This window comes from Macadamia integrifolia, chromosome 2, assembly GCF_013358625.1.
Source record: "Macadamia integrifolia cultivar HAES 741 chromosome 2, SCU_Mint_v3, whole genome shotgun sequence".
Taxonomy (NCBI): domain Eukaryota; kingdom Viridiplantae; phylum Streptophyta; class Magnoliopsida; order Proteales; family Proteaceae; genus Macadamia; species Macadamia integrifolia.
The window spans coordinates 328,531-339,315 of record NC_056558.1 but is presented as its reverse complement, the minus strand read 5'-3'; the positions used below and the strand labels follow the sequence as shown (position 1 = coordinate 339,315).

Below are 10,785 nucleotides of genomic sequence, written 5' to 3'. Positions count from 1 at the left end.
AAATAAAACTTTAAATTTGTGAATAGCTGAAAATATTTGCACCTTCCGAGGAAGAAATAGTTTAAGGTAAACAGATGAATCAGATATCTGTCTCACTAATCATCTGTTTATTCAGTACTTCTATCATAACTATATGCTATATTCTTAGTGAGCTGGAGCAAATTCATTACTCAGTCATTTTGTGTTCCTTTGGAGCTCCTGAGCCACCGATGCACTGACAAATGCACACACCTGAGCATAAGATATTTCAGGATAGCTTGTTTCTCGTAGGCCTTTCGACTGTGGACCAGATAATTTACCTATGTAAGACTCATTATGTGAGATGCATGCTGCTGACCCCCACTGCTGCCATATACTGTCTTGAGCAGATGCTGAAGGGCCAAGGGAGACTCTAGTGCCTTTCCAGAACACTAAGCTAATCAAGGTTTATACATAAAGGCTTATCAACAGGGAAGGGGGGAGGAGGATTCTTCCCTAAAGGTGGATGTTGAACCAAGGGACCTCTATCCCTTGGCCAAAGGAAGTCATCAGAAAACCCAATACCTAATGCCCCTCATTATTCCCAGAAACTGGGCACCGATGTAAACTTGTCTCGCTGACTTGAAGAAACTGGGCTTCTTGAAAGCCGACGGGCTGTGGTTATGGAGCCACATGAGCGCAAAGTCCATGCTCTTGTCCAACATCTTCAGCTGATCAGAAATGAAAAGGTACATGCTTCTGGACCCAGTTCAACCTTCACTATTCTGCATGATTTTGACCAGTTGCAGATTTTATGAAGTGTCTAGACATTTTCATCTCCTTAAGAAGCGGCATTCATCTTGGCAGATCCTGTGACATTGATCAGGGGCATTCATGTTGATATCCAGAGAAAATATTTGTTCTTTTTGGAAGAAGAGAAAATATTTATTCTAAAGATTCGTTCCCAGGGAACACCAAGTCCGGAAGGATAAATAATGAAGCAATCATGTATGTGTATTAATAGTTGAGGCTTTTCCTGTATTATCAATGACGGTTGTTACAATGGGTGATTTAATTTTTGTGGGCCCTTGATCTTGTAATATGAAACCTGTGAACGATGAAAGTTAATCCATTATCTGCAGTGAAATATTTGGAAACATTATTTTCCATTCAGTCAACCTGTAACTTGCTCAGGTTATGGGATCTTGGCTTCCTTGCTTTGGTAAATCCCAACTGTTCACACAGATCAGCCCGTATCATCTTTGGATTGTCAGTTTTACCCCTACTTTTCATTAAAAAAGAAGGATTTTTTTTCCTATTTTTTTGTTTCCTCCTGATCTAATACTGATACTGATCCAGGATTGACTTGGTATTGGTATCAGTTAAAGGTGTCAATTGTTTGGTTTCAGTTTAGTCCAAGTACATGTAGAAATCAAATCGAGAATTTGAACAAATTTTAGAAACAAATAATTGTTTGATTTGATTTGATTTCGGTTTTTATTTACATTTTCGTAAAACTCTTATTTATTAGGATTATGATTCACCAAGTTTTTATCAACCCTTAAAAGAAATAGAATTTTGTTATCCCAAAAAAAGAAAATATATATCATCTACATTGATTGAAATAGTATAGAGGAATAGATTTTTATGGTTCTTTCTTCGATTTGAAAATATGTAATTGAGTTTGGTTCAATGATTTTAGTCATGAAACTGAAATTGAATTTAAGTAAGAAAAGAGTCTTACATAAAAAGACATCGTAGCGACATCGTTTCACTCCTTCGGCATCAAAGGTGAAAACAACAAAACAAAGCATTACATAAAAAGACCTAAAAAAAAAGGCATTACATGACCATATTCAAGCAAGGTAGAAGAAGAGAACTAGATAAAACAACTAAAAACAGAGTTTGGTGTGCCAAAATCTGCAGAGACCAAAAAAAGAGAGGATTGTTGTGACATGCTCACTCCTCATGTTCATCACCACTCACTTCACCTCCTCCACTTCCACCACAACCATCATTGTACAAAATAGGATGGAATATAAGTGCACCATCCACTTCTTCATCATCAATATCTGAAAGGTTGATGTAAATGGGAGATTTAGGGGGTGATTTTGGGTCTACCACATATATTGGCTTAAGTGAAGAACTCTAGGTCCAAAATCTTGCAAGGATCTAGCATCCTAAAGCAATAATCACAGAGCACATAACACTCCTTGACATCATTTCTTTTATTGGGGAAGAAGAAGTTACTAATGGGGAGGGGACTGAAGAGGAAAGGGCAAAAAAACCCAAAATTTTACCGAGTTAATGGAGCCTTAGCAAACGGGTAAGTATATTAAGTATCTAATAGGTGGGCAGAATGGTCATTTCGCCACCCGTGTTTGGATGCAAGAGTGCACAAAAGGATAGCGTTCTTTTCTCCATAAATTAAATTGGGAAATAACTCTTTTGAGTGGCCTGCCCAGCTTCATTGTACAATCTCCTTCATTTATGCGGTGGTGATTCTGCATGTTGAATAAAAAGTACGTGTTCTGTATTAGTCACTTGAAAAAGTTCAGAGCCTAATTCAATAAAATACTCCCATTTGTATTAGAATGCTTCCCCATGTACATCCATGTATAGTTAGAGTACTCTAACCACTACTGTGCACTATCCCTTCATGAATTTTTGGACCTCAAATTTACCACTTGGCAAATTGTGTCGACCTGAAATATCATATGTGAATAAAAGACTTATGGGATATTTCTTGAAACGTGTACCATGTATTTATGTATGTGCAGGAAAATTTCAAAATATAAAGGCCAGGGCTCTCGAAAGGACAAGTACAAGCTTAATGATTGAACATCAGAAACATAGAAGTGTGAATGAACTCAAAAATTAAAGACTAGTTAGATCAAGAGGAATTAGATGCATGGTCATGAAGCCTCTTTCTGCTATTACTAGTAAACAACTTGCTTTGTGGTACCTCTAATTATGTTGTAGATTTTCCATATGCACCAATAAGTCGGAATTGAAAGCAAAGACAGCTGCAACATGGATAAGGAACCTGATGCATACAACATAGGTTACAAAATTTCCAATATATTTCAATCCAAAAAACACTATTCATGTATACCTTAAATAAAGCAGCAAATGAAATTAAGGTTTTGTTGAAATTTAAATACACCCACCCCCTTTTTTTTTGGTAAAGTAGAAAATAGATAACCTACATAATATTTCTTTCACTATTAATCCTAATCATATTGGCCAAAAGAAAAACTATATCTGGGTTTGGATTTGGGATTGAATCTCTAGTAGAATGACATAATAAATTGAAGTTATCTATATGTACATTACCAAACAATATGTTTTAGTTGATAAATGTATGACTGCTTTACTTGTTCACAAGTTCATTGTGTAGTTGGCCAATTATAATCGGTGAGACTTGGTCAGGCCTGCCAGTGTGGACCTGAAATTGACACCCCTACTTCCAGCCCCCACGCCCGGGGGGGGGGGGATCCTTCACTCAAGGTCCAAAAAAGTCCACACATAGGAGTCATCTAGCAACAATTTTCATGCAAGAGAGATACCTAGAATGAACAAAGCTCCTCCTATGCAAAGAAGATGGGACCTGTAATGATAAATGATTAGGTGCTGCCCCCGCACTGCAGGGCACTAATGATGCTCTTGCACTCCTTCTCATTGGCCCGCGCCCTAGCGTGTGCCTGCACTAGCAGGGTAGCGTTCTCTTGTCCTTTAAAAAAAAAAAAATGAAGACTTTCTAGAATCATCATAAGAGTCAGTTGTGGACTTGTTTAAAGCTTGATCTTAGTGGGCATGTTATTCATATCATCACCTGATCTTATATTATATTCCATGCTTCTGACTTTTGCACTTGTCATCATGATGCTATGAAAACTTGTGTGAGAAGATGGGACTATTGAAAATGGAAAAAGTTGGGTATGCTGCTGGTATACTTGGTATACCCAGATCTGTATCTATCTCTCTCCTTCTCCCCTTCGGAAAAGTTCTCTGTGCCCCTCCCATCCCAGCCCTCTCATAGGTAGAGCCGCTAGCTATAGAAAATCTGGTGGCATGCCTAACCTCTTCCCATTTGAAAAGTAAAATCAATGAAAGATAATGGGGACAAGGTCTACACATATCTATGATATTTTTATCTATGCAATGGAAAGATACCAAGTATCTTCCCCAGACTGCAAAACATTGAGAGTTTGTTCAGAACTAAAACAGGATGCACGAACATTCTTTTTCTCTCGAAACTTGAACCTTGCATATATAAAAAGAGAGAAAAAAAAAATTAAAGATGTGGCTTGAAGCCTTGAACAACCTAGTCTTGGGACCTTATTGTTTCAAATTGTTAGTACGGAGGGAGACATTCTTGGGATATTTGTATGCATCAAAGGAGTTCTATGAATATGATAAGTGTCCTTATTAGTATTTTTCCCAAATTCTAAAGGCAAAAGTATCACCAGATGTCCATGTTAAGATAGTTTTCCAGATGACCATGACTAATTTTCCCAATGGAAGGTTGAAATGGCGATTTCGATTATTGGATTTGTAGAGAATGATCCTAATTGCATGTCCATGTGTAAAATTTCATAATATAATTCAATCATTTACCCTCCCTTATAATAGGATACCCTGTGTAAATCCATGCATCCCCTTGGTGGTCCACATAGCCTCTTGGTGAGTCCTTAATAAATGCTTAATTTGCAACTTGGCAAACATTATATGAGCTGAAACTTAACGTGTGACTAGGAAGCCTTAGGATTTACTTGCCAACAAAATCTCCACTTCATTCGGCTTTTGCCACATGGCGAAAAGAAGTGTTATATATTCAAAAGAAAAAGGGACTCAATTATTTTAAACAAAAAAAAAATCTGAATTATTGCGAAAGAGAGTGAAAGGGTATGTGTACCTTGAAGAAATACGACGTTGTGATAATGCATCTGTCAGGTTTGAGTGGATGTCTTCTTCAGTCATGAATCATGATTGGGGTTGGAAAATCACAGCATATCCGTCCACGAGCAGGATTTGGCTCTTAGCATCAGTTCTTTTATTTTTGGGTTTGACAGATCTGGTGATCTTTCCAAAGACTCGCACCCACTAATATCCAAACTCTCTAAAAAATCCAATCTGTCCACACCATGGATCTCAGTGAGGTTCTGACACTGTTTAATCACTAGACGATGTAAGTTTTTTAACTTTGATAGATCTGGTAATCTTTGAATGGCTTTGCATTTTATTATTTTCAATTCTCGCAAGGACACCAATTTGTCAAGACCTGGAATTTCGGTGAACTCACAATAAGAAATCTCTAATGCCTCCAACTTGATCAAGTTTGAAAGATCCGGTAATCTTTGAATGGCTTTGCATTCTATTATTTTCAATTCTTGCAAGGACACCAATTTGTCAATACCTGGAATTTCGGTGAACTTCTCACAATAATAAATTGTTAATGCCTGCAACTTGATCAAGTTTGAAAGATCAGGCAAAGTTTCTAATGATGTGACCACACAAACTGTTAACAATTCTAAGGATTCACAATCCTCAAGTCCCTCAATCTTGCATAAATCTGGACAAAAAGCGATGTGTAATTTCCTCAGCTGTCTAGAATCCGACAGATTTGATATTTTTCTTAATGGTAGGCAAGCCTCTATCTCCAACTCCTCCAGAGAGTCCATCCCCTTGCCTTCAATATCGGATATGAGACAGTTAATAAGTCTTACTTTCCTCAGTTTTTGAAAATTTTTTAATGAGCTGAAGAATTCCACGGAATTTAATCCCTTACTATCATCTTCAATTTTCACTACATATAATGTCTCTAATTTGCTCAAGCCTGATGTAGATGATATTTTTTCAATTGTCCCACATGAAAAACCTTCTGGGTGGATCAAACTTGAGGGAAGATCTGAGATGTATTGAATCGAAGAGCAATCACTAACTCTAAGGTTCGTCAAACTTGAGGGAAGATTTGAGATGTATTGAAGGGAAAAGCAATCACTAACACTAAGTTTGGTCAAACTTGAGGGAAGACCTGAGATGTATCGAATAGAAGAGCAACCATGAACATTAAGGTCGATCAAACCTGAACGAAGACCTAAGATTGAGATGTATTGAATTGAAGAACATCTAGTAATATCAAGGTGGGTCAAACTAGAGGGAAGATTTGAGATGTATTGAATTGAAGAACATCCAGTATTGTCAAGGAGGGTCAAACTAGAGGGAAGATCTGAGATGTGTCGAATCGAAGAACAGCTACTAATATCAAGGTGGACCAAAGTAGAGGGAAGACCTGAGATGTTTTGAATTGAGGAACAGTCATACAAATAAAGGCTGGTCAAACTCAAGGGAAGATTTGGTATGTATCGAAGCTGACTCCATCCTTGAAAGCGCAATACCTCTAGATTTTTCAGGGATGAAAGCATTGGGAGTGACCTTATTGACCTGCAATTAGAAACATCAAGAGATTTTAAACTAGGAGGAAGATTTGGAAGGGATTTAAGTCTAGAGCATCTACTTAAATCAAGTACTGTCAAGGAAATCATGTGGTCCAATTTCTCTGGGAGTTTCATTAGACTTTTGCTACCCCTTAAATCAAGTCTTTCAAGAGAAGTCAACTGAAGAATGTCAGTTGGTAGATCCACAAGACTCACAGCCACTCATCTAATTTGACCAACTTCTCCAGATAACCAATGGATGTGTCGATCTCAACCAAATTTTCAGAGTCTTTGAGAATCAATAGTTCCAACTGTTGATTTGCTGAAAGATTAGGAGTTCTAGTTAGCCTATGATAAGACTTGAGAGTAAGAACTTTGAGATGTAGTGCCATCTGCAAAATAGAATTAATAGAAACATATCTGATTAGTAGGAAGGATTAAAAAGTTCTATCAAAGACTTTTTGAAATAAAAGAAGAAAAAAAAAATCTTTGACACCTTCATGCAGTTCCAACCCATCCATTCTTTTGTGATCTCACTATGTGACAGATCGAGAACAACCAGTTTCCGTGGATGAAAATTGGTTTGTACATATTGGTCATAGAAGCCTTTCCAACTAAGCCATCTCAATTCTGAAAAAGTGTGCATGAAGTTCCCAGAAAAATTTGCATAGTCAACTTGGAGAAACCTCAGTTTTGTCATTGCGGCAAATCCTTTACCACTTATCAAAAATTTACTCCATTATATGCTGCTGAAGTAAAGACTAAGTCCTTCAACATAAAGTTGTTCCCTACAAAATAAAGAACCTTAATTAAATATCAAACTAAAGTTGTTGTTATAATTCAAGAAGAAGGCATCAAAGAAGTAATCCACAAACACCTAACTAAATATTACAAATATGTATTCAACACCTACCGTTTGTGTATCAAGTACATCCAAGACTTCCTCTTGAGACCATATTCGAGTACGCTTCCCTGGATCTTTTATGCTCTCTTGCCGAACAATTTCCCTTCCAAGATCTCGAAGTAGATCATGAATCCTTAATTCATCATTTTCACTAATAGTTATTAAAGACCTTGCACAAAGAGCACGAAGTCCTACTAGAGGGAAATAATCGCACCCATCCATATGTGGCATGCAATATCTTTCTTCATTCCGATGAAAAAACAAGCAGTATCAAGAAACATTTGTTGTTCCTTATCATCTAATCCATCATAACTTATTTTCAATCTTTTCATGATATCATTATTGGAAACTTTTTGCAACTTCTTTAACATGTCTTCCCATACTGATTTTTTCATAGAAAATAAAGATGAACAGTAACTTGAAGAGCCAAGGGAAGTCCTCCAGTAGTTTTTGTCATAGCTTTTGAGAGATCCAAATAATCTTCTGGAGGTTGGTCCCTTCGAAACGCATGATGGCTAAAAAGTTGAAGAGAATGATCTAAATCTAAAACATTGGGCTTGTAAATATCATATGCTTCTTGAGCACATAAAACATCCTCATTTCTGCTTGTGATAATGATCTTACTTCTAATACCAAACCATTCACAGTCGCCAACTAAACACTTCAAATGAATATCTTGATCCACATCATCAAGAACAATAAGAACTTTTTTCTTACAAAATCTTTGCTGAAGCACATCAATTCCATCATCCACACTAGTAATATTATGATTTTTTTGTTTCAATATATCAAAGATAAGTTGATTTTGCAAATGAGGAAGCCCATACTTTTGGGCATTTTCTCGAATATTTTCAGTAAAACTATATCCTTCAAAGTGATGAAAGATTGTATTGTAGACAGCCCTAGCAATCGTTGTCTTTCCAATTCCTCCAAGGCCATGAATCCCCACAATTTTTCTACTGCCAGATTCAATGTTTAACAGCATCAAAATTTTTTCTATATGACACTGGATTTAGACTAGGTTGTTAGAAACAATCAATGGTCGCTTGTTCAATTCACTCCAAATTGTTTTAACAACTATTTTTATTAACTTCCCTTCATGCCTACATAATTCAAATAAAAGAAAAATAAATAAATATTTGGATGATGAATAAAATAACATTAGGAAATGAATCATAATATTCAACATTAAAGAATTCATATATTTGTGAACTATATGAACTAAAGTAGAGTTACAGAGTATCAAGTCTTACTAAGTATTTGCATCTTATTTTTGTCAAATATTAGACCAAAATTCAATAAATTATGGAACCAAAACAAAACTGTTGGACTTACGTGTCCTCTTTGGAATGCCATCCATCCAATTTTCCAACCTCTTTCAGAGCATTTCACCACTTCTGCAGATTTGTCTCATCGAATCGCTTTTGGTGTTCCTCAAAGGCCTTAGCATATACCCCGATCTGGTTTCGCACATCCCTTGGTTCAACTTTATAGAAAATGGGAAAAACGATCTGTTTCATTGTTCTTCTGCATTCACATATCTCGATTAACTCATTGAGACAACATTTGCTTGCACCATAGTTCATCGAGAAAATGGGAATGGAAATTCTCGACTCCTGGATTGCAGTGACTAGCGCCGAACCAATCTCATTTCCCTTTTGGAGTTCTTCGTCGTCTCTGAAAGTTCTAATTCCAGAATCGACCAACGCATTATAGAGATGATCAGCGAAATTGGTGCAAATGTCTTTACCATTAAAGCTCAAGAACACCTCATAACTCGAGCCGCCAGAAGATTCTGAAGATGATGATGCGACAAAGCAGAACGACTTTGGAAGACGAATATCCACTTTGGAATTGCAGAACCTCATTAGCTGTAACCCTATCAAATTGGTCGTTGATCGCCGCCACCGTTCAAATGTGAATGATGATGATAAGTATCCTAAAATCTTCGATGACGACGACGACATTGCAGCCAATCAACAACTTCTAATTACAAAGGAATTGCAGAGCATAGCAGTTTTACTTACTCCTCAGTTATGCTCACATTTATACTCAAAAAATTGTAGAGTAAGAGGGGGATTAGGTGTTCTGGTCGGTCACCCCGTATAGGAATCTTTTGAGGGTTGTTTTCTAGACTGTTAGATCTAGGTTTCATTGTGTTTAAGTGTTGATTTGGAATAAGTAATTTGTATAACAATACATATACGTATTACAGGATGCAGTTTATATAATTCTAATAAAAATATATTTCTAACCCATACGAATTGCTAGAACAACGAAAGAGGGAGGAGGCATGCCCCAACCGATCGACCTTGCTGGAGAATGATCAAACAACGGACTTCTTTTTACCCCGACAGGTAACTTACTTCCAGCTTATGAAAGGAGATAAAAAGATGGCATTCAGTCGATATTTCTAACAAGGCTATTATTTGGAGGTGCCCTGCTCCTCTACAGGGTTGCTGTTTTTGCTTGGAGTCTGCCCTCAACAAGTCAATTACCTTAGTCACAAGTCAATCCAGTGCTTTACCTTGTGTTCATATGTGTTTGCTTCTTTGTTTCCTTGAAAGGAGGGGGAAAAAAAAAATTAAAATATGGTGTTTCATATTGATCACAGGTTCAAATGTCATGTTTGCTCAAAGTCAGTTTATGACATGTCAAGAGTGGGAAATTACAGGATGTGCTTCTATATTATTGCTTGGCTCTCAATTTGTGGTGACCCATATGAACCATGGTTTTGTAGGGAGTCCTCAAGAATCAAAACTACAAGGATTGTATCAGGGCTTGCTGGAAGTGAAAGAACTGGGTGGACATGCATAATGGAATTGATTGATTGTCAGGAGGTGATATATTGACTGATGAGGGGATCAAGGAAAGGATGGCCATGGGAACTTTTTACTTTGACATTTCAAAACTGATGGAATCTTTTATTTTTGAATGTATAACGAAAAAGGATAGACAAATAATTTTCCATTAGGTCTTTAGACTGAACACCTATAATCTTTTTTTTTTTTTTTGGCATCTAGTTTATGTTGAATACCTCTTTCTCTATAGGTGAATTCAAAAGAGTTATATATATTGTAATTACTTCCTATTTTGGGTGGTTATTGTGTGGTTATTGCATAATAGAGTCATGTTTTCTAGTATTAAGCCTGATCCATTTGACGTAATGACTTTGATCTTTAGATGTGTTCATTATTTTGATATATTTATGTCTTTTCCATATACTAAAATGTCTTTTGCTCTTCATGTTGTGAATCGCGTCGTTGCTAGATTATCAAGGACTTCAAGGAAGTGGTAAGCCAATGATTATCTATGATGGGAGTTAGGACCTGCATTATGGACCTTCTTCAGTGTTATTTCATGGCACAAATTTTATTATAGCCTTTGAATTGTGTTGTTACAAGTTGAACACAAGAGTCATAGATCAGGGGTCTCCTTCAAGGATTACAGTGTGTCAGAAAAAAGAACTGTAATTTCGGTGGC

General features: G+C 36.7%; 2 protein-coding genes and 1 long non-coding RNA gene across 4 annotated transcripts; 1 reads left to right on the top strand and 2 right to left on the bottom strand.

Annotated features, from left to right (window-relative positions):
* The first annotated feature begins 437 nt into the window (after positions 1 to 437).
* On the top strand, positions 438 to 1,131 carry LOC122089514. The gene is made up of 2 exons (XR_006143341.1): positions 438 to 707; positions 826 to 1,131. It is a non-coding gene; the product is annotated as an uncharacterized LOC122089514 (long non-coding RNA).
* A 763-nt stretch (positions 1,132 to 1,894) lies between these two features.
* On the bottom strand, positions 1,895 to 7,418 carry LOC122072180 (putative adenylate cyclase regulatory protein). 2 transcript variants are annotated; one of them, XM_042636752.1, is made up of 5 exons: positions 7,312 to 7,417; positions 6,895 to 7,186; positions 4,877 to 6,790; positions 2,924 to 3,004; positions 1,895 to 2,462 (listed from the first exon to the last, which is right to left on the bottom strand). In XM_042636752.1, the coding sequence occupies exon 3, from the start codon at positions 6,531 to 6,533 to the stop codon at positions 4,965 to 4,967; it is 1,569 nt and encodes a 522-aa protein (XP_042492686.1). In that variant the 5' UTR covers positions 6,534 to 6,790; positions 6,895 to 7,186; positions 7,312 to 7,417; the 3' UTR covers positions 1,895 to 2,462; positions 2,924 to 3,004; positions 4,877 to 4,964. The 2 variants fall into 2 exon arrangements, with proteins under 2 accessions (XP_042492686.1, XP_042492687.1); XM_042636753.1 differs by lacking the exons at positions 1,895 to 2,462; positions 2,924 to 3,004 and adding an exon at positions 3,458 to 3,568 and having other exon boundaries at positions 7,312 to 7,418.
* A 275-nt stretch (positions 7,419 to 7,693) lies between these two features.
* On the bottom strand, positions 7,694 to 9,269 carry LOC122091067 (disease resistance protein Roq1-like). Its single transcript, XM_042660887.1, has 2 exons — positions 8,695 to 9,269; positions 7,694 to 8,261 (listed from the first exon to the last, which is right to left on the bottom strand). The coding sequence occupies exons 1-2, from the start codon at positions 9,267 to 9,269 to the stop codon at positions 7,694 to 7,696; spliced, it is 1,143 nt and encodes a 380-aa protein (XP_042516821.1).
* Between the last annotated feature and the right edge of the window lie 1,516 nt (positions 9,270 to 10,785).

Coding starts and splice junctions, on each gene's coding strand:
- LOC122091067 (XM_042660887.1), bottom strand. CDS start 9,269: ATGTCGTCGTCGTCATCGAAGATTTTAGGATACTTATCATCATCATTC. Junction 8,262..8,694: donor GAGACAAATCTGCAGAAGTG/GTGAAATGCTCT, acceptor TGAATCTGGCAG/TAGAAAAATTGTGGGGATTC.
- LOC122072180 (XM_042636753.1), bottom strand. CDS start 6,533: ATGAAACTCCCAGAGAAATTGGACCACATGATTTCCTTGACAGTACTT.